Source organism: Corapipo altera, unplaced genomic scaffold, assembly GCF_003945725.1.
Source record: "Corapipo altera isolate COAL_440 unplaced genomic scaffold, ASM394572v1 288, whole genome shotgun sequence".
In the NCBI taxonomy this organism is placed as follows: domain Eukaryota; kingdom Metazoa; phylum Chordata; class Aves; order Passeriformes; family Pipridae; genus Corapipo; species Corapipo altera.
Window position 1 is genome coordinate 191,152 of NW_020885071.1, and position 21,661 is coordinate 212,812.

General features: G+C 54.0%; 1 protein-coding gene across 1 annotated transcript in view; it reads left to right on the forward strand.

The window, feature by feature from the left end:
* Window positions 1-21,661, forward strand: part of LOC113959899 (dystrobrevin beta-like) — a 105,227-nt gene that overhangs the window by 61,945 nt on the left and 21,621 nt on the right. Inside the window, exon 16 of the mRNA XM_027669190.1 lies at window positions 669-689. Within this exon, the coding sequence (XP_027524991.1) occupies window positions 669-689 (21 nt within the window). The remainder of the gene's footprint in view (window positions 1-668; window positions 690-21,661) is intronic.

Below are 21,661 nucleotides of genomic sequence, written 5' to 3' on the forward strand. Positions count from 1 at the left end.
GGGTCTCTGTGAAGGCAGTTTTGGGTCTCTGTGAAGGCAGGTTTGGGGTCTCTGTGAAGGCAGGTTTGGGGTCTCTGTGAAGGCAGTTTTGGGTCTCTCTGAAGGCAGTTTTGGGTCTCTGAAGGCAAGTTTGTGCCATGGGGCAGCACTGGACACTCCAGGTGGGATTCCCAGACTTTGGAGTGTGGATCTGGTGCCTGTTGCCTTGAGGGCAGCTCAGGAGGCCTCCTGAGTGCGGAGCAGGAGAGAATCACTGGATCATGGACTGGTTTGGGTTGGAAGGGTCCATCCAGCTCATGTCATTCCAACCCCCCCACCACGGGCAGGGGCACCTTCCCCCAGGCCAGGCTGGAGCCAGGAAAGGTCCTGTGGAAACCAGGAGATATCCCCTGGATCCAGGGGATCCATACTGTGATATCCATCCTTGGTGGGGGCCATTTTAAAGAGAGTTCTGTTGAGAATGGGACAAGTGTCCCCCCTGCTCCCCCACCACGGCCCTGGTGCCCTGTGTCCTCGTTCCTGTCGTGCGTGGAGGTGTTTGCTGCAGTCCCCATGTTCTGTCCTTTCACTGTGGCTGTTGTGTGTTTTGTGTGAAAATTATCATTTTCGTGTGATAATTAATCTTTCCTCTTTCTCTCTTCGCCCTTTTCTTTTGCCAACACCTCTAGGAGGAAGAGCAAAAGCAGGCAGTAAGTTGACTTCACTTTGTAGGTGATCTGACTCTTTTTTTTTTTTTTTTTTTCTTCCTGCATGAAATCCATTTTCTGTTAATTGGCTCGTGTGCAAATAAACCGTGGGGCTGCGGGGCCTTTCTCTCTCCTGGGTTTGCAAACAGCCTCCATCAGCTTCCAGCAGAGCATGTTTGGTGTGTGTCCTTAAAGCCACTGCTCTCTCCCTTTCAAATGAAGTTGGTTGCCACGGGGGCACAACCAGTGGCTGGATTCCTGAGGCTTTCCTGGAATCGTGCATGACCATCCAGGGCTGAAAATGGGGGGGGGATTCTCAGCTGGCTTTCATGATTTGTTTTGTTGGGGATCCTTTGGAGTGTTTCACATGCTAAGAAAGCTTTCTTGTCTCTTCAGGAACCCTTTAATTTGCCTCCTTGCCACATGCAAGTCCATGCATGAAAAACTAATTAATGACTTAATATTCCGGGCATGGATCCATGTCCTTCAGCCATGGCAGAGTCTCCTTGAAGGAGCCCCGGGGTGCTGGTTGTGAGCAGGAGTTGTGAGCTGACAGAGACAGGAAAGCCTTGGCTTTGTTGCCCATTCCCGTTTTGTCTGTGCAGACCCGAATCCTGTGTTAATTTCGGGATCCACTCCAGAGGGAGCCCTTTTGCTTTTCTCAGGATCAGCCAGATGTTGGGTGTCCTCTCTGCAGCTCGGCACGTTTGCAGTGTTTCTGAACATGGTTGCCTCTCTGCCCGGGCTGTAGTGACCATCAGCCCTGGGGTTTGCACTGCTGGGGGGCTTCACACCTTGTTTGTCACGTGCACGATTGGATATTGGACACGTGCACTGGAAATTCTGGTGACTGATTCTTTGTAGGGGGTTGTGTGTTTTGGGGTGACTTTAAATGGTGAAAACACTTCAGTTCCACATGTGCTGAAAGTGGCTTTTGGTGACTCCTGGGTGGCCTTTTCTCAGTGTTCTGTCGTCAGTCTGAGGTGTTGGTGAGTGGGCACCTTCTCTTGGAGCCCAGGGCATTGTTGGGTGATCAGGGAATCATGGAATCATGGAATGGCCTGGGTTGGAAGGGATCTTAAAGATCATCCAGTGCCACCCCCTGCCACGGGCAGGGACACCTCCCACCAGCCCAGGTTGCTCCAAGCCTCATCCAGCCTGGCCTGGGACACTTCCAGGGATCCAGGGGCAGCCACAGCTTCTCTGGGCAGCCTGTGCCAGGGCCTCCCCACCCTCCCAGCGAGGAATTTTTTCCTAGTACCCAATCTCAGCCTGTCCCTGGGTTTGCTGAGGCACCTGGCAGAAGTTATTTGGCTCGTTGGAGGGACCAGGTGGCAGCACCTGGAAGGATCTTCAAGGAATGTCCTGGAGGAAGGAGAAGAACCAAGGCACCACCATTCCTGTCCTCCAGCTCCTGGCTGTGCCAGTGGAATGCTGTGTTGTGTGTCATTCTCCCACCCAGCATCATTCCTAGGAATAATTCTCTGCAGGGAAAGGCAGTGTTATACATTAGCTCATTTTTCCTGTGCTGTGCTTTCATCTGGATTAGGGATACAGCAAAAGGGGAAATATGAGATCAGGGAAGAATTTGACCAATTTTACCTCCCTTCTTTCCCTGGAACACTGTGTCAGGAGGAGGATAATGAGCCAAAAGTAAATAATGTCAACACAGTGACATTCTGTCCGGGCCAATTCTGTTGGAATCGGGGATGAATGAGCCAAAAAGCCTCGAGAAAGGCAGATTTTGACCAAGCAAAGGACATTTTGCTGGTCTGTAGGAGCTGAAACTTTACATCCTCCCTTTGCCTGGGCTGAGAACTGTTCTCCTAGATATGAAGGGGCAGCCTGGAAAGGCTGGAAATCCCAGGATGCTGCATTTGGCTGAGAAACACACAGAAACCACAGACTGGCTGGGGTGGAAAGGCAGCTCTGAGACCACCCAGACCACCCCCTCTGCTCCAAACAGGCTGCTCAGGGGTTTGTCCCATCACCACAGTGTCATTAAATCCCAGAGTGGTTTGGGTGGGAAGGGACCTTAAAGCCCATCCAGTCCCACCCCTGCCATGGGCAGGGACACCTCCCACTGTCCCAGGTTGTTCCAAGCCCCGTCCAACCTGGGTTTGTACGAGGGAAAATGTGGAGCAGCCTCTGGGTGCTGATCCTTGGGGGTGTGAGGTGATGATCCTCCCAGCCCTTGGTGAGAAGGATCAGTTGTGTGGTGGCAGCAGGAATTTCCATGAAGGGTTAAGGTAAATAACAGGCAGAACAAGGGTCGTGGATTGGGACCAGCAGCACATCAAGAGCAGCAACATTTGCATCCACTTTGGAAACCTCTGATCTTCCTTCACTGCTGGGGCTGCAGGTCCCTTCCTGCCTTGGGCAGAGATCATGGCAAGTTAGAAGGAGGGAGACACTGTTTCTGAGCCTGGGCAAGTCCAGAAACTTCTGTGCCCTGTGTTCAGAGCTGATCTTCCCTCGAGATGTTCACAGTTTCTGCTCTGTCTGGGGCTCTCTGGGGCCGGTCCTGGGCACACCCTGGAGGAGCAGAGCCTTGTGCAGGGATGTTATTGCAGGGATGTTATTGCAGTGACGGAGCCTTGGGCCACATGGTGTTCGTGGCCCACCACACTGTTCCCCACCACTGCTGGGATTGTTGTGTCCCAGCTAGTAAAGATCCTAATTTACAACAGGACTGTTTCCACGTCTCAGCTGGTGAGAAACTTGGACAATCTGCTAAGTATTAAACCCTCTTTGTTTTGTAGTCAGAGGAGCAGCCGTAGGAGCTGCGCTGTTCTATATCCAGAGGAACATTCAAGGGATTCCCAGCGATGTACATCACATGGATGGGTCCTTGGCGTGTCCCACAATCCATACAACAGACCCAGAGCAGCGTCAGGCGCTCGTGCTCCGGCACCAGAGCCCGGCTCTAATGCCAAACAGGCCCAGGAACACAGTGGAGGAGCTCACGGGAGGGCTGAAACGCTGGGATGGAATCCTTTCCTCTCAGAAAACGGTGGGAACCGTGGGAGCAGCAGAGCACACTGGGCTCGTGGCTCCCAGGGCTGTGTTACCCAGCAGAAGTGGACGTGCACTCACCCAACAACCCTTGGGAAGGCGTGGAAGTCCTTGGGGGGTTTTCCTTTAACCCCATGGAGAGGGATCAGGAGTTCCCCTTTTCCTCCCAGGGTTCAGGTCGAGTGTGTGGATGAGAGCTCCCAGTGAGCCTGAGCAGTGCCAGGGCAGCAGTGCCAGGGCAGCAGTGCCAGGGCAGCAGTGCTCATCCCCTGAACGAGCTGAACCTCCTCAGCCGTGGCTACAACAGAGCTGAGCCCAGCAACCAGCTCAGGTGACACCTGTGTCCTCTCCCAAGGGATGCAGGAACCCGTGAGTGGGGAATTCCCAGCCCTGCAGAGCCCTGGGTCACCTGGAGGAGTCTCCTGTCGATACCCAAATCCGAGGCTGCTGCTCAGTTCTGCATCCATTGCATCAGCCAGAGGTCCAAAGGTGGAGTCCCAGTCCCTGGAGGTGTCCCAGGAAGGCCTGGCTGTGGCACTCAGTGCTCTGGGCTGGGGGACAAGGTGGGGATGGGGCACAGGGTGGGCTCGATGATTTTTGGAGGTCTTTTCCAACACAAATGATCCTGGGACTCCTCGGCCTCCCAGAGCCCGTGGCTGCACTTGGTGTTGGGAGCAGTGTGCCTGGGAACTGCCAGGGAATGTGCCCACTGAGTTGTGTCCCAGCCCTCCCAGCGAGCATTCCAACGCTTGGATCCTGAAAATTACCTTGTTCCAGTGCCAGGAACACTCCTGTGTGTGGTTCAGCTTCCTAACGTGGACAGGCAGAGCTTTGGGATCAGCTTGGGGTTGGTGCCTCCACGCTGAGAGCGTGTTTGTGGGTCTCCCGGAGGGTATCGTTGAATCCAAGTGGTTTTGGGTGGAAAAGGATCTTAAAGCTCAACTAGTCCAGCCCTCCAGCCATGGGCAGGGACACCTTCCACTGCCCAGGTTGCTCCAGGCTCCATCCAACCTTTATCAAACCTTGAAGACCTCCCAGAAGAGCCAATGAGTTGTGTGGGGAGCCCATCCTACGCAACGATGGAGTTCATCTGTCAGACATTTCAGAATGGAAGGGACGGGTCTGTGCTGCCCCCAGGTACTGGAGGTGAAGAAGGCCCTCACCTGGCTCTTTGGTTGGCAGCAGTGCCCCTGGCAGAAGACTTTTGGATGTGAGGAGGAAGGCTTGGCAGGGAGCAGCCATGGATATGCGCCAGGATTAGTCTTGGAAGTGTTTGCTCTGGTGGATCTTCACTGTCCTGTGGTGGTTGAGCCAGGTAAGAGACACATCCCTGAATCGTGTGGTGGTGCTCCCTGTCACCGTGGGATGAACACTGAAGTGGAGACAGTGTCTGCAGGAGATCTGGTGTCTCTCTGAACAGAAAGAAGTCCCCTCTCCCAGAGCACTGCCGAGTTTCTCCGGGGCTGCGGGAGCCGTCCCCGGCCACCCTCTGCTCTCTGTGCCAGGAGGCAGAGCTAAGGGGATTTGGAGAGGGACTTTGGACAAGGGCCTGGAGGGACAGGACAAGGGGGAATGGATTCCCACTGCCAGAGGGTTAGATGGGATATAGGGAAGGAATTGTTGGCTGGGAGGGTGGGGAGGCCCTGGCACAGGTTGCCCAGAGAAGCTGTGGCTGCCCCTGGATCCCTGGAAGTGTCCAAGGCCAGGTTGGTCGGGCCTTGGAGCACCCTGGGCTGGTGGAAGGTGTCCCTGCCCGTGGCAGGGGGTGGGATGAGATGAGCTTTAAGGCCCCTTCCAACCCAAACCATTCTGGGATGCTCGGCTGGGGAGGGGTCCCTGTCAGTCGCTGGCAGCCCAGAGGGGCTCCAATCCCCCCATCCCGTTGTCCAGAGCACACAAACAGCACGAGGGACCAAGTGTTGTCAAACAGAGGCTGGAACAGTGGAGAGCACTTGGCTGTTTCTGACCCTGTGTTGTAGCAAGCAGAGATGTTTCCAAGCTGTCAGGGAGCCGGGTGGTTGTTCCTGGGCTGTCCCGTGCAGAGGGACGTGCGAGAGGCAGGACGGGCTCTGCCCCCTCCCAGTCCATTCATGCCTTCCCTGAATCACATTCCTCTGCCCTTAATCACGTTTTGGATCACACAGCCAGAAACAGGCAGGAGTTTGTTCAGTTCCTTGCCTTCCAAGTGCTGCCTTGGCGGGAAGACCCGTTTGCCAAGTCCCAGCTCTCAAACCACTGCCCCGCGAACAAAGCTCTGGGCACAGCTTCAAACCCAGCTGAGGGGGTTGGTTCCGTGTCCTGAACAGGTCCCCCTATCAGGGGCTGCCTGAAAAATGTTCCTGCTTTTATTCTCTAGAGGTTTCTGTTTATTTTCATTTTTTTGTTTTTTGTTTTAACGCTCGTTGTCTGTGAAATGGGGGATTAGAAATGAAACAGTTGTGAGAGGTTTGCACCAGGAAGTGCAGTTCCTGTGGATTAATTTTGGGGGGGGGGGGAGTCATAAGGAAAGTCAAGGCTTGGTCATGAGCCATGTGTGCTTGGGGGGCTCAAAGAGCCCTGAGAGCTTATTTTTGTGTTCAGCATATTCCCTGTGTGAGGAGGCATCAGCCTGCCTTGCTGGAAAGGACTTGGAAGTCCTTCAAAGTCTTCTAGGATTCCCTGTCAGGAAGTGTGTGAAAGCTGTGTGTGATATATAATGCAGTGCCTCTTCTCCAGGAGGGTTAAATCCAGGCAGTTCTCCCTGGTTTCAGCAGCAGGCCCTGAGGTGCCCCAGGCACTGGGAGAACCCAGGACTTGCAAAGCAGAGGCTGGACAGGCCTTGGAGCAACCTGGTCCAGTGGAAGGTGTCCCTGCCCATGGCAGGGGATGGGACAAGGTGGGATTTAAGGTCCTTTCCAGCCCAAACCATTCCATCCTGTGATCCCACATCGTGCCCAAGCAGCATTCAGCAGCCAAGGACATCGAGTCTTCAAGCCTGGACTCACCTGTGATGTGGAGGTGCCTGGGAGCAGCACATGAGCCCCAGACCTGAGCTGTGCCTGTGTCTCTGGCCCAAACAAGTGTCATGTGTTATGTCTGAAAAAACCCTCTCACGCTGAAGCAAATTGTGGGAGGGAGGCTTGGACTTGGAAATTGGATTTTTGGGGGTCTCAAACCACCACAACAAGCCACAGCCCAGGTGTTCCCAGGGCCCACAGGGTCAGAGCAGGGTCTGGGGGGTGTCCCAGGGCTGGGGGCCTGGGGTACCAACAGCAACTTCATTCTGTGATTCCCCCCGAGGAGAAATTTGGCTTCTTGGCCACTGAGCAGTGGGTTTTAAATACCCAGATACGTTTGTGGACTGCCCAGGGCTCAGCTTTACAATGAGCTGTCTGTGGCAGCAAAGCCAGCTCGAAACATTCCTTCTCCTGTGCCAGCAGCTCTGCCCATGCAGTTTTTGAGGAGCCAGTTTTGAGCTGCCAAGCAGAGCACTGGAATGGTCCTGTGGAGCACAGCATTCCTGGGGAAGAGGTGAGGCCGGGAGCTCTCATCCCTAACCTCACACAGACCTCTGAGGAACACCAGTCCAGGCTGGAAGGGGCTGGATGTGGTTCCCAGGGCTGGGGGGGTTGTGTCACCCATCTAAGCTCCTTGGCAGAAGATGGGGGTGAGCACCTGTGGGTGAGGGAGGGTGGAACAGCAGGAGCTTGGCAAGGTCCAAACCCTTTGGAGCCACGGGAGGAGAGGATGGTTTGTGCCAGAGCAGAGCAGGAGGAACATTCTAAAGGCTGATGAGCAGCGTCCCTGCAGGCTCAGGGAATGTTTAGGACCATGAATTCAGGGCTCAGATTGCCCTGTAGGGATCATCAAATTGGGATTTGATGGTTTGGGTCGGGAGGGACCTTAGAGCTGAGCCCATCCCACCCCCTGCCAGGGGCAGGGACACCTTCCACAGACCAGGTTCCTCCGAGCCCTGTCCAACCTGGCCTTCGACATTTGATCCATCACCAGGGAAGACCTCACTGGTGAGGTCACACTGGGTTTTCTGTTGAAGATTCTCTCCCTCTCCGTGGGTGTTTCCGCCCCTTGTCTCCTGTTCCTGAGGACTTTGCTGTGGTGTGTTGCTGTTGTTTCTCGTTTCCCACCGACGTTTCCACAGAACCGTTTGTTGCCACGTTTGGGGACGGATATTCCCGGGCCTGGGTGTTGTGTTTCCGTCGTGGAGGAATCGCTGCGATGACTGGAGGGATGTACTACGAGGGTTTGCATTTGTTTTGGCAAGGGCTGATTTCGGCTGATGTTTGTTTAGTCCCTGGGAAACGTGATGCTGACGATGAGTTTGGCAGGACCGACGACAGGATTCTGGAATAGTCTCTCCCAGTGTGTTTTCCTTGGGCCTGGGCTGTAAGTGGTTAAACGATCGTCCTTGCCGAGTCCAGGATGTGAAATATTTATTGCTTCCCTGCTGAATTTCGTAAGCCATGCTGACTCTTCTAAAACAATGCTTTCCTCACTCTGTAGTCAAGTGCTCCAGCACGTAAATAAGCTGAGGGAAGTGCAGACAGCGCGTGCAACGTCCCCCTTCGGGTGTGATCCAGCTCAGCTCCCTGCAATTCCTGATTCCCTCTGCTGGGCTGGAGCACCGGGTTGGCACCCAAATACACCCGACTGATGCCATAAATAGTGGATATGAGCAGCTTTTCCACAGCATTTTAACCTCAACCAAACTCCAGAACCATCCATTGTCACGTATTCGGTGTTGAGTTGTGTCCATTTCAGAGACAGGGAGAACGGTGCTTTTTCAGACACTCAAGAACATCCAGCAAGATGTTGACGGAATCCTAATGGGAGCCATTTGGCTGTTGCTTCTGGAAGGGATTGCTTACAGAATCCCAGGATGGTTTGGGTTGGAAGGGACCTTAAAACTCATCCTGTCCCACCCCCTGCCATGGGCAGGGACACCTCCCACCAGCCCAGGTCGCTCCAAGCCCCGTCCAAGCCGGCCTTGGACACTTCCAGGGATGGGGCGTCCACAAAAACTTCCCTCATTGTGGCCTCTAGAAGAAGCCCCACAAAAATCCTTTCACCCACAGTCGTGGAAGATCCAGGAGAAGCCCACGTTGTGTGTGCAGGTCGGTCCCATCATCCTGGAGTGCTGTCACCTCGCTGAGGGAGCACCCAGAGCTGACCTGCACCCCTGGGGTGGGAGGTGAACGATGCTGTTAATGCCCAGTAACTCAATTGCAGAGGGACTAATCCTGTGTGTGCATCTGCAGTGCTCTCCCTCCCATCACTACCCGGGCCTAGAGGGGTAATCAAAGCCACGTGAGGGACATCTGGATCCACTGTTGGTTTATGTGGCACCTGGCCCTTATTAATAGTAATGAGGAAATGGCAGTTCGGGATTTCTTGACCTCACATGAAATTCATTTCGCTGGGCAAAGGTTGATAACAGATGGCAGCAATTTGGGACTCAGTTCATCATCTGTTCCCCAGACTTTATTGCTCTGGTTTGGCCCTTTCCTCTGTCGGGAGCGATCCCTTTTTCCACCTCGCCTCTTCAGAAGGGTTGTCTCTTTCAAAGGGAGCCCTGAAACATCTTGTTAAAGCATGTTCTGTGCAGCACGAGGGTTTAGGTATGGCCTGACACAGCCAAACGAGCCCGTTGAGCATAAATCACTCTCTTTACTAACTGTGTAGTAAACTTTTATCTTTTTGAAGCCGGTGGTTTCTTCGGCGTTATTGGCCCCTCTCCAGGTTGTTCTTTATTTCCCCAGCCCACAAATACACTTCTGCACTCGGGCTTGGAGCAAAGGAAGGAGCTACAAGGAGACACAACCCCGTGATTGTCAACACAGTGCACTAAAAGCATGGGGGCTGTTCAGCCTGGAGAAGAGGAGGTTGTGTGGAGACCTCTTAGAAGCCTTTCCATGCCCAGAGGGGCTCCAGGAATACTGGAGAGGGAGTTTGGACAAGGGCCTGGAGGGACAGGACAAGGGGGAATGGATTCCCCCGACAGAGTGTAGGGTTAGATTGGATGTTGGGAAGGAATTCCTCCCTGTGAGGATGGAGAGGCCCTGGCACAGGTTGCCCAGAGAAGCTGTGGCTGCCCCTGGATCCCTGGAAGTGTCCCAGGCCAGGTTGGACGGGGCTTGGAGCAACCTGGGCTGGTGGGAGGTGTCCCTGCCCATGGCAGGGGGTGGGATGGGATGAGATTTAAGGTCCCTTCATCCCAAACCCTTCCATCACTCGATGTTCTGTCTCAGCCCAGAGTTTGTGTCACCCAGGTCTCAGCTGTGTCCCCAGGGAGCTGAGTGCTGGCAGGTGGGGTTGGGGGGGTGTGACACCTGTGAAAAGGGTTTGCACTGTGGTGTCTGCTTTGCTGTTGTCACACTGGGGTGGATTCATGGAATCACAGAATCACTGAGGCTGGAAAAGCCCCCTCAGAGCATCGAGTCCAACCATCCCCCAGCACTGCCAAGGCCACTGACCCGTGTCCCCAAGGGCCACCTCCACCTGGCTTTTAAATCCCTGCAGGAATGGGGACTCCCCCCTGCCCTCCAGGGCTGGGCAGCCCTTTCCAGGAAGGAATTGTTCCCGATATCCAACCTGAACCTCTCCTGGCACAACCTGAGGATTCGGTTACCCTTAAAACTCATCCCAGGTGGAGCAGCTGAGAGATCTCTGCACCTCTTGCTCTGACCTGCTCGTAGGTTTTCCAAAGGTGTGTCTGGGTTTTTCCCCCTCTGTCCATGGATCTCCTCGACAAAAGGCACCATTTGTGGTGCTCCTGCAAGGGTAGAACCTTTTTTAACTATGGGAGTTTTTTTGTTTTGGTTTGGTTTTTTTTAGTAATTTTAGTTGATTTGAAACGTGCTGGAAGCAGGATGAAGAAACCCAGAAAATACAGGCACGGTGCTGTTTGGTGTCACAGGAAATATTGTGAATCCAAGACCTTGGCAGTGCTGAGGCTGGATGTTGCTTTGCTCAGATGTTGTGTCAGGCACAACACGGATTTACAGCCTGGCTATCAAAACATCCCAGTGCTTCACATGGTCAAGACTGGTGTAAATATTACACTGTGCTACAGAAAGGGGAAAAAAAAAACCCCATACCTGGAATCAATTTATCCATAGTCCTGGATCAAAATGGTCCTACCTAAGAGCTGACTGTGTGAAATATCAGTTCCAGCTGTGACTTTGGCCTTCCGTGATGTTTTCAGCCTGAAACCTCTCAGGGTTTTTTTTTTTATTTATCAAAGAGAAATGTGAGTTGTTCCACGGACCGAAATCATCGTGTAATCCAAATTGGGTTTAGAGACAAATGCTTGTATTGTATTTGTGATTTAGCCTGTCATTTACTACTGTAAATGCCCCTCCAGTTTCATGAGCCCGAAGCAGATGTGCTTAAACCCACAAAGAATTAAAACAGCAGAGAAACAGAAAATCTCAGTGTTTTAACTGATGCTGTGTAGGGAAAATGTCCCAGGCCAGGTTGGACGGGGCTTGGAGCATCCTGGTCTGGTGGAAGGTGTCCCTGCCCATGGCAGGGGGTGGAATGGGATGAGCTTTAAGGTGCCTTCCCACCCAAACCGTTCTGGGATTGGATGATTCCATGAAAGCCCTGCTCTCGTGGATGTCAGTTTTCCTTCCTCTGAACCTTTCTCTGTTGAATTTCACCAGGTGGAGGTGAGGGGGGTGCTTGCTTTAAGAAAGATCAGAATTCCAGGGCCCGAGAAACCTCCCTCAGCCGTTGCCCCCGTGGCTGGGCTCATTTGGAAGCATCCCATGTTTGCTTCCAGCAGCCTCCATTCTCCAGCTCATTGGCAGCCTAATCCTGCGTTTCTGACAGCGGTAACGAGCCCATCAGATTAAACAAGACACAGAATTCTGGGGGATCTGCATCTCCTGAGTGGGGCTGTGCCCTCACGATGCTCCGGGCGCTCGGGCGTGTCGGAGCACCCAGAGCGGGGCCATCAGGAGCTTTGGCTGACAAGGGACCCCAAATCTCATCTCATTCCAACCCCCTGCCACGGGCAGGGACATCTTCCACTAGGGCAGGTGGCAGGTGAGCCCTGTTCCTGCCGGGTCAGGTCTGTCAGTCGTGCCCTCGTGGCAAGGGCGCTGCCGAATTCTTGGCCCCGGTTGTTTCTCCCCGAGACTCCTGCAGCCCTTCCACCCCTTGGTGCACGGCCTCGGGAGCTGGCTTTGCCCTCTTTGAGCTGGGGGGTCACAGTCAGGTTCACTCCAACCCAGCCTGTATCCCTTTTACACATCCCTCTTCCTGAGACTGGAAACCTCTGGTCCCAGATCTCCCACTGCTGGTAGTGGCTCCTCCCAAGAAATTCATCATTTTTGTAGCAAGAACTCCGTCATTTTCATATCAAGGATGTCAAGAATCACAGCATTAGAGAATCATGGAATGGTTTGGGTGTTGAAAGGGGTCTTAAAGCTCTTCCAGTCCCCTGCCATGGGCAGGGACACCTTCCCAGGTTGCTCCAAGCCCTGTCCAACCCGCCCTTGAAGGTTTGCAGAGATGGGGCAGCCACAGCTTCTCTGGGCAACCTGTGCCAGGGCCCCACCACCCTCCCAGGGAGGAATTTCTTCCCGGTATCCAACCTCTGGCAGTGACAGGATGAAGCCTTGCAGATCTCTCCCTTCCTCTGGAGCTCTCTGCAGCTCGTGGACAGACCCCACCATCCCACGAGAGGCTCCGGGCGTGCGTCACGCTCCGTGTCCGTGTGTTATGGATTAGCTGGGGAGCCACTCCTTCCAGAGATCAAAGGAGCTTCACTGGGACACAAGGAGCTGGCTTTTGAAAACATGCCTCCAGCAGCTGTGGGGCCATGGAGCAGCCTGGGATCCTTGGCTTGGGGCGCAGCAAAGAGGGGAGAGCAGCTCTTCCCCCCCAAATCCACATGGTGGCTGGTGCTTCTCCTGGCCATCCAGGGTGGATCCTGCTTCCTCAGATTTCCCTCAGCTCTGGTAAATCTTTCACTTTGACTAAAGGTGGGAGTCCAGTTCATTTCTGGCCGGACCAGGAAGGAATGCTGGTGGGATTCTCAGGGATGTGTGCTCCAGGGAAAGGAGCTGGGCCTTGTCCTGCCTCACCAGGGCTGAACCAGTGTGAATCCCACGAGCATCCTTCCCATTACTCCTTTTCCAAACCCACAACTGGAAAAAGGAGTGCTGGGAGTGGTGTTGGAGCCGAGGAGCAGGAGGAGCCTGGGGTCAGACCAGCTCCTGGGGACCAGAGAATGTCCCTCCTGAGAGGTGCCAAAACCCACCCCCCTGAGATCCAGCCTGCACCATGCACTGCTAGGGGGTAAGTGCCATCCTTTCTTCTTCTTCTTGGACAGCAGGAGGAATTTCTCCCTGGAAAGGGTGGTCAGGCACTGGCAGGGGCTGCCCAGGGAGGTTTGGAGTGCCCAGCCCTGGAGGTGTCCCAGGAAGGCCTGGCTGTGGCACTCAGTGCTCTGGGCTGGGGACAAGGTGGGGATGGGGCACAGGGGGGATCCATGGGCTGGGAGGGCTTTTCCAACCTCACTGACCCTGTGATTCCTCTGGGAAGGTCTTTTCCAACCTCACTGACCCTGTGATTCCCCTGGGAATGCTGCCTGCCCCAGCAGTGTGTGTGGAGCCTCCGAGCATCCCCAGCAGTGTGACCAGGGAGGAGGAGGAGGAGGAAGAGGAGGAGGGATGAGGTTTGTGCTGTGACGAGGCTGCTCTGCTGCCTCCTGCCTGTGTCATCCCATCCCTTACACTTCCCTGCTCCGTGTGTAGGCCAGTGCTGTGGAGGCAAACCCCAGGAGTGACTGGGATGGTTGGGGCAGCTTTCCTTTGTAGGGTGTGTGCAGCTCATCTGCATCTCTCACTGCTGCTCCTGACAGCCAGGAACGTCAAAAAAGGATGACAAATCCTGGAGTTTTATGTAGGTAACACTTCACAAAAGTGGGGAAAGTTGCTGAGTTCCAGCTGCTCCTCACCTATGGAAATGTGTGGCTCCGAGGGGTGTGGAGGTGACCAGTCAAGGGCACTGTCAGCCTTTGCTTTCTGCATGAAGCACGGGTACATTTACCCAAAGAACTACAAATTTTGTCTGTTTTTCTCAGTCCTCCAAGTTAACATTTATTTGGAGTCACAGTCCTCCTGAAATGGGTTCAAAAAGTTGATTCTGATTAGTTCTCCAGCAATGAGAGATGCTTTCCTTGAACTGTGCTTGTGCTGTGCTCTGCTCATCAAACTGCTCATTTGTCTTTTAATCTGTTTCAACAACTTAATTCTGAGAAAATATGTAGATACAGAAATCAAACGTGTACACTTTTTATTTTTCAGTGGTTAGATTTAAGTTTATTGGGAATAAAATCTACATTTCTTTATCCTGTTTATACCACTGTATTTATCGTGGTAGTCCGTGGTCAGTGAATGACCCATCTTCCTAAAAATCTTTATTTTTAGGGCTTTGACCTAAAGTGCATAAACATCCCCAGCATTTAGCAAACTCCCCTCACTTTGGAGGAGACCAGGGGCTTGAGCAGCAGAGGGTGAGGTCGCTGGTGCTGGTTTCAGTGGCGCTGCCCAGGACCCAACTGTGTGAGCTCTTGGGTTTGTTCATTTTGTTGTCATTTTATCTTCACAAAGATAAACTCTGCTGGGAGGGCTCGTGGCCAGAGAGGTTTCCTGGTGTTCCCGTTGTGTGTCCTTGTGCTGGGCCCCGGGAGGATCACCCAGAGTGTCTGTGGGATGTTCTGGGGTGGTCGAGCCACGAGTGCCATTGCAGGAGGAGCTCGGGGCTGACCCTCGGCCTCGGGCAATTTGTAGGCCCCTCTCGTGCAATAACTGTAGTTTGGCCTCAGTGCAGCCCATTCCCTGCCCACATCTTGGACAAATCAGTGTCTGCTGTTAGCCAGGGAGAGGAGCACCCCGAGCACGTGTTACTCATTTTAACTGCAAGAGGGGAATAATATTTTGCCATTTATACCCCTGTTCACAACTGAGAACAGCCTGGGGTGTGACTCTCTGTGTGGATTTAGGTCTGTAGGCTGGGAGGAGCTCAGGGTGAGAAGGTGAGAAGGGAGTTCAGCATCCAGCTTCAGACACAGCTCAGCACAGACAGCAGAGACCACGAGAGCTGGGAATTCCCAGGTTTCTCACAGTGATGGTGCCAGTGCTTCCCCAGGATCACAGCCTGTATTCCCAGCTGCCAAGTTTAGCTGGTGGGGCTGGTGGTCATCACTCTGGGTGGCTGAAAAGCAGGACATGAGCCAGCAGTGTGCACTGGCAGCCAGAAAGGCCCCGGTGTCACCAACCCTGAGGGTGGGGAGGGCCTGGCACGGGTTACCCAGAGAAGTTGTGGTTTCTCATCCCTGGAAGTGTCCAAGGCCAGGTTGGACGGGGCTTGGAGCAACCTGGGCTAGTGGAAGGTGTCCCTGCCCATGGCAGGGGGTGGGACAGGATGAGTTTTGAGGTCCCTTCCCACCCAAACCATTCCATGATTCTGTGCCTCTGTAGCAGAGTCGACCCCAGTCCCCGATACCAGTGATGGTGTCTCAGTTCCATGAAGCATCACAGGCACCCTGTGGCTGCTCCAGCAGCATTAACTGCTCTCAGTTTGCACTGCACAGAGCCTCACACAAAACCACAAAGGCCTGAGCTAAGGCCTGGTCATAGATTCAGTGGGGCCAGCGAGCCAAAGGGAATCATTATTATTATTATTATTTTTTTTATTTCATGCCTTGACTCCTGGAGCCCGAGCAGACACAGTGACCTTCCCCCTGCACTCCTGGAGCTGTGCAGTGTGACAGTGCTGCTGTTGCAGGCAGAGCACTCCTCTCTCATGAATAACTCATTATTTTTCATGTTCCAGGCAGCTCCTGTCCCGGCCCTCAAGTGCTGTCCCAGAGCCTCCACGTGCTCTGTGGTGCTGGCCCGGGTGCCTCTGTCAGCCCTGGGACACGTGTGAGTGGCCACAACCCGTGTTCCCATGGGAATCACTCCTGTTTGAGCCACTTCCACGGCACGACACAGGGCTGGGCTGGTTTAGCAGCAGGTTGGGCCACGGCAACACCTGCCTTGGCCGTGTTCATCCCCAACACACAGCTTCCCAAGCACAGCAGCCTCCAGAGCCCTGGAGGACAGCATGAAGTGTTGGGAGAGCGTTCCAGGAAGTGATGGAAGCCATGAGGAATTTAAATATTTTCCCGAGTTTTCTGTCCTCGCCCACATTCTGTCTTCCCTGGCTCCCCCCTCGCCTCCTTCCCGACCAACCCAAACCTCGAGCCGCCGTTTGTAAGGCCCTGCAAAAACTTGGAGCTCTGGGCTGCTTTTACACCTCCTCTGACACGAGAGCCCCAGGTTTAAACAACAGATGAGCAGCCTTGTAAATCCATCCAGTGTTTTCTCCCCTTTCAGCATCCGAAGCCGCATCATTAATTAATGATTAATCCTCCGGCGCAGTTCGTGGTTGTTTCCATCACCACCCCACACCGCTCTCCCCCAGGATGACTCCGTACCTTTTTTTCCTCTGCACACGTCAGTGAGGTCTCAGGGGCTCAATTTGGAACCAGAATTGCTTTCTCCTCCCTCACCCCGTGGGTCCCTTTACGAGCCTGTTCACGCCAAGACGTGCAGCAGTGTCAGGGCCCTCCTGGCAAGGGGCTCGTGGCTGCTCCTCCTCGCTCGTGAGCCGGCTCTGAGGATCTCTGGATGACTCTCCTGCAGGTGGGAGGGATGTCTGGAGGTCTGAGCATCCCTGGAGGTGTTCAGGGAATGACTGGATCGGTCACAGGTCGGACCTGATGGTCTTGGAGGTCTTTTCCAACCTGAGTGATTCTGTGATTCTGTCCCCAGTCCAACCTCCTGCCCAGGGCTTGAGAAGTCTCTGTTCTGGGTAGTTCCCTTCAAGCTTTATGGAGTAAAGCTCCATGACAAGAGTTGCAAGCTCAGAGAAATCAGATTGTTCAGTAATTGTGTGTTACTGTGCACAACCCTCTTCTCTTTTGAAAGGAACAATGTTCTGCATTTTTGTCATCTCTCTTTCCATGAATCAGGTGGTTTTTCCTCGATGCACCCTTTTCAGAGTGACTGAAACAATCCAGTGCCTCAGGAAGATGACTGCTCCACTACCATTGCTTTTTATGTGCTTCTCTGAGCTTGTGCTGCCTAAATGTAAAAAATGGGGGGGCTTGTTACAAACACCCCCAGGGCTGGGAGCTTCACTTCTCAGGGAGCGGTTTCGTGTTGCATTTGGAACTGGATGAGCTTTAAGGTCCCTTCCAACCCAAACCATTCCGTGATTCCATGGACTCCTGAGGGGGAGTGGCCGTTTGACCAGCCTGTTCCTCTTCTCATGGCACATTTCCCCTGGTTAATTCAGGTTTTGAATCCAGCAAAATCCCATTTTGTGTTCAGTATCTGACCCAGGAATCTCCCTGATATGGCTGTGGAACCCAGTGACATGAAGGATCCGTAGGTTGGCATTCCCAGTTCTCCCACTGCTGCACCCCAGGCTGTGGGAGAACACGTTGCCTCCAGCCCTGGATGTTCATACCTGGCTCCAGCTGGGTTTAGTTTTACCTCTGCTCCTTGGATTGCACATCCCTGTATTCTGTATCTCCATCCTGTGAGTGCATCAGCCTGCTGTGACAGAGTCAGCTCCCCGTGGCCTTTGGGTACCTGAGAAGGGGGGTACCTCTGACTGTTCAAATCTTTAATTAATGCCTCTGTTTGGCTGCTTTTTTTTCCCTTGTGAGCACCTTCTCCTCACTCTCTGTGTTACAATGTGGTGTCTAGAAGTGTTTTCCTCAGGTATTCCAGTATCACCACTGGTTCCCTCAGTTCTCACTGGCTCCACTTCCCTTTGCCACAGCCCAGCAAAAGCTCCTGATGCTGATCCTCAGTTACAATCCTTCCATTTTTCTCTGTTGCTGTCTCCTCTCAGGAGACTCCTTTGCCTGTTTTTAAGGCCAGGCTCACTGATTTGATCCACCCAATCACTCCACTTTTCCTTTTTAACATTATCCAGGAAAACGCTAATATACCCTCTGGAATTTCCCTGTTACTCCAAGATTTATTAAAAATGGATATCAGTGGGCCAAAAAAACTCTCCAGGCAACTCTTCAGGGACTCTCCAGCCCAAGTTGTGCAGCTTTCTGCCTTTAGAATAAGTCTCTTCAGAGAGGAGCTGAGCACTGAGCTGGGATAGCTCCTGAGCTCTGGTCCCTGGACGATGATGAGTCGCCCCTGCAGAGGTGATTTTATCCTGGTCACCATCCTGAGGTCTGGGTGGTGACCTTGTGTGGGGTTTGGTGCACTTGGTAGGAGGAAACTGTGACTTCTACCCTTTCTAACACTTGCAGGGTTCCCAGGGGAACTCTTACAGACCCATCTCAAACTGAGACCCTCCAAAACCACTCGACTTTGTGCTCTGGAGTCGGTGTTTGAACAAGGGCTCATCCTGCTCCCGTGCTCGTGGTGACACTTGGTTCCATAGGCACCCTTTGTTCCTGTCAGTTATCCCATGCATTCAAGGTCCTGGAGTTCTGGGTTAATGATGTATCAGAAGGAAAAATCATCAAATCACAGAGCAGTTTGAGTGGGAAGGGACCTTAAAGCCCATCCCACCCCCTGCCATGGGCAGGGACACCTTCCACTAGCCCAGGGTGCTCCAAGCCCTGTCCAACCTGGCCTGGGACACTTCCAGGGATCCAGGGGCAGCCACAGCTTCTCTGGGCAACCTGTGCCAGGGCCTCCCCACCCTCCCAGCCAACAATTCCTTCCCAATCTCCCATCTCTCCCTGCCCTCTGGCAGTGGGAAACCATTCCCCCTTGTCCTTGGCCAAACACTTTTGGACACCCAGAGGACTTTTTGTATTTTCATCCCTGAGTTTTCACCACGCTGTTGTCCTTCCTAGCAAGAATATTTTTTACTTTTGCTAGGGTGGAGAACAGAGTTTGTGTCTCCCCCATTCTCTCCTTTTCCATTTCCCATTCCTCTCTCTGGCACAGGCTGACCAGCCTGGGTGTGTGTCCTGCAGGGGGTCCGTGGCAGGATTTTGGGTGAGGATGTGTTTTCATGGCAATCACCTCCAGAGTGTGCCCTGGGGTTCCTTTCCTGACTGTGCTGCCCTGGTGGCTTACCTGGAATTAGCAGTAACTCACACCTGCCTGGGACCAGTCCCCACTTGCCATCCCGTGGGCATCCGTAATCCCAGGCATCCCAAACCCTGCTCTGTCATGTGTGAGTTCACCCCACGCCGTTCCCATCCTCCAGAGCCTCCGGATCGTGTGTGAGATACTCTGTGCTGCCTCTGTATTAATGATTCATCCTAACCTTTATGTCATCAGGAAGTGTCATTAGAGCGTGGTTATTTTTGTGCACGTAATTAGAATATGAAACAGATGAATCCCTGAGGAATTCCTCCTGGATCCTCCAGCCAGCAGGTTGTCTTTCAGCAGAACCCATTTGCTCCTCACTCTTACGAGGATGTAAGAGCCACAAATCACAACGTTGACCTGTGCTGACAAAATCCTTCAGTCAGCAAACCCAAACAGCACCGGGTTTCTCTCCAGAGCCTGCTGTCCAAGGGGTGCCAGGGCAGATTCCTGGGTGTCTCTGTGCCCTGGCTGGGGGATTTCACCCTCCTGCCTCACGGTCACCAGTGATCCTTTCAGACAGTCCCTCCTTTCAGCTGCTCTCACGCCTGTTCCCTGCCCTGTCCCTGCCTCGTGTCCCATGGTTGTCCCACCCTGCCAACCGAGCCCTTCATCCTCTGGTTACATGGGGGCTCCTGGACGTGTCTCTTTTTGTCTCCCCTGGCCCCCAGCAGCCTGGAGCTCTTTTCCTGTGCTGTGAAAAGGCAGCACAGCTCATCCAGGATTACGAGGCACCTCTTTGTTGTCAATATCTGTCGTGCATTTCCCCCGAGCCGGGGTTCCTGTCCAACTCCCTGCTGAGCCACATGCCCTGGCCTGCTCAGACACTCATGTGCAAACGTGTTTATAGGCTGTTTTTAGCTCTGTGCTCTTATTGCTGAGGAAGAATTTCATCAGTGACTCTTAAAAAGCTGGATCTGATCAGACACCCATTAGTTCTGGTTCTTATGCTCTTTAATTGGGTGGTTTCCATCACCACAGTACCTGTATCCTGCCCAAGAACCACCATGGGCAGTTCTTCTCCTCCACACAGATGGAGCAAAAGATCATCAAAAAAGTGCACCTCCTGTGGGAGGGGAGCTGGGTTTGGCCTTCAGAGCAGTGTGTCCCCCAGTCCTGCCTGGCCCATGGCCATGAAAAAATGCTGGAGCAAGAGCAATCCCTCTGTCTGCTTGGACATCCCTGGTGTGGGTCTGGAGCACCTCTGCCATTACAAGGGTCTGGAGGGACAGGACACAGGGAATGGCTTCCACTGCCAGAGGGAAGGTTAGATGGGATATTGGGAAGGAATTCCTGGCTGGGAGGGTGGAGAGGCCCTGGCACAGGTTTCCCAGAGGAGCTGTGGCTGCCCCTGGATCCCTGGAAGTGTCCCAGGCCAGGTTGGACGGGGCTTGGAGCAACCTGGGCTGGTGGGAGGTGTCCCTGCCCATGGCAGGGGGTGGCACTGGATGGGCTTTAAGGTCCCTTCCAACCCAAACCATTCCATGATTCAATGACCACAAGCTTTTGGTGTTTTCTAGGAGAGGAGGTGGCTTCTCTGCTGTGTCTGAGCAGCAGGAATGGGGATGTTCTCATTACACTGCTGCTGCTCAGCTTGGGGGAACTTCCCAAGCTGTTGTTTTAACGATGGGAGGGGAAATTGGACCCGCAGCACTTCACGTGTCCCTGCTGTTGTCTGCAGAGCAGGGAAATCCCAGAGCAGGGAACTGTGGTGCTTGGGCTGGGTGCTCCCAGGATTCAGCTGTTTTGCTCTGGCCCCGAGCACCCCTGGGCTGGGCTGGCCCCTCCGCCCCCGGGCACCTCAGCGATGAGCCAAAGGGATAAAAGTGCCAGCTGAGGGGCCTGGAAACGAAACTGGGATAATTCTGAAAGATAACACTCGCTTTTTAGTCTCTGTAATCCAAGTCGGTCGGGGAATGGGATGGGAATTGAAACCGTAGGAGTCCTGGGAACGCGGGCGCGGGGTGGGCGGCGGGCGGGGAGGGAACAATCTGGTCCATCTTGAGCACAGTTACGGGACCCCCACGTGAGGCCCCGCTGGAAGGAGGGGGCAGCACATGCCCCAGAACTGTGGAAATGGCGGATGAAAGCAAAAATGTCAGGCTTTGAAAAGAGCCAGGGAAAAAGGCGGCATTCTGTGTGGTGGTAACCAGGATTTTATTGTTTCCTGATCCCCGCTCTCGGTCCCACAGCTGGGGGGATAGCGGGGAATGAAAACAAACAGCGGCCCATGAATGGGGAGTTCAAACAGCTCGGAGGGGCTGGGGGGGACAGACCTGCTGGGGGGGGGGGGGGGGCGGGCGGCGGGCCGGCAGGGGGGGGTTGGGGCACGGGGAGGGGGCCCAGGGAAAGCCAAGAGATAGCAAAGCATGGGGGAGGAATCCTCTAGATTCTGTGGATTCTGTGGATTCTGCCGCGCTGATCCCGTCTTTGTACCCAGAAAAGGGTTTGGTTGCTCAGTGGGAACTGCTGCAGAACATGGATTCCTCCAGATCTGACCAATGGAAGAGCCAAGCGGCGCCTTCTCGCCTTTCTCCCCTCTGTCATAATCCAGGGAGAATCGTCCTTCACCCGGGGGTAGAATGAGGGAATTGCTCTCCTCCTCGACCAGACACGGTGTGTGATCCTGCAGGGAGTAGACATGGCACAGGGATGGGACTCTGCCGTGCCTGATGTGCAGGGAAGGGGCAGGGAGGCAGGGCTGGGAACACTCCCACCCTGCATGGGGACAGGGTTTGACCACAGCCCCCTCCCAGGGCAGCTCCCACCCTCTGTGGGGACAGGGTTTGACCACAGCCCCCTCCCAGGGCAGCTCCCACCCTCTGTGGG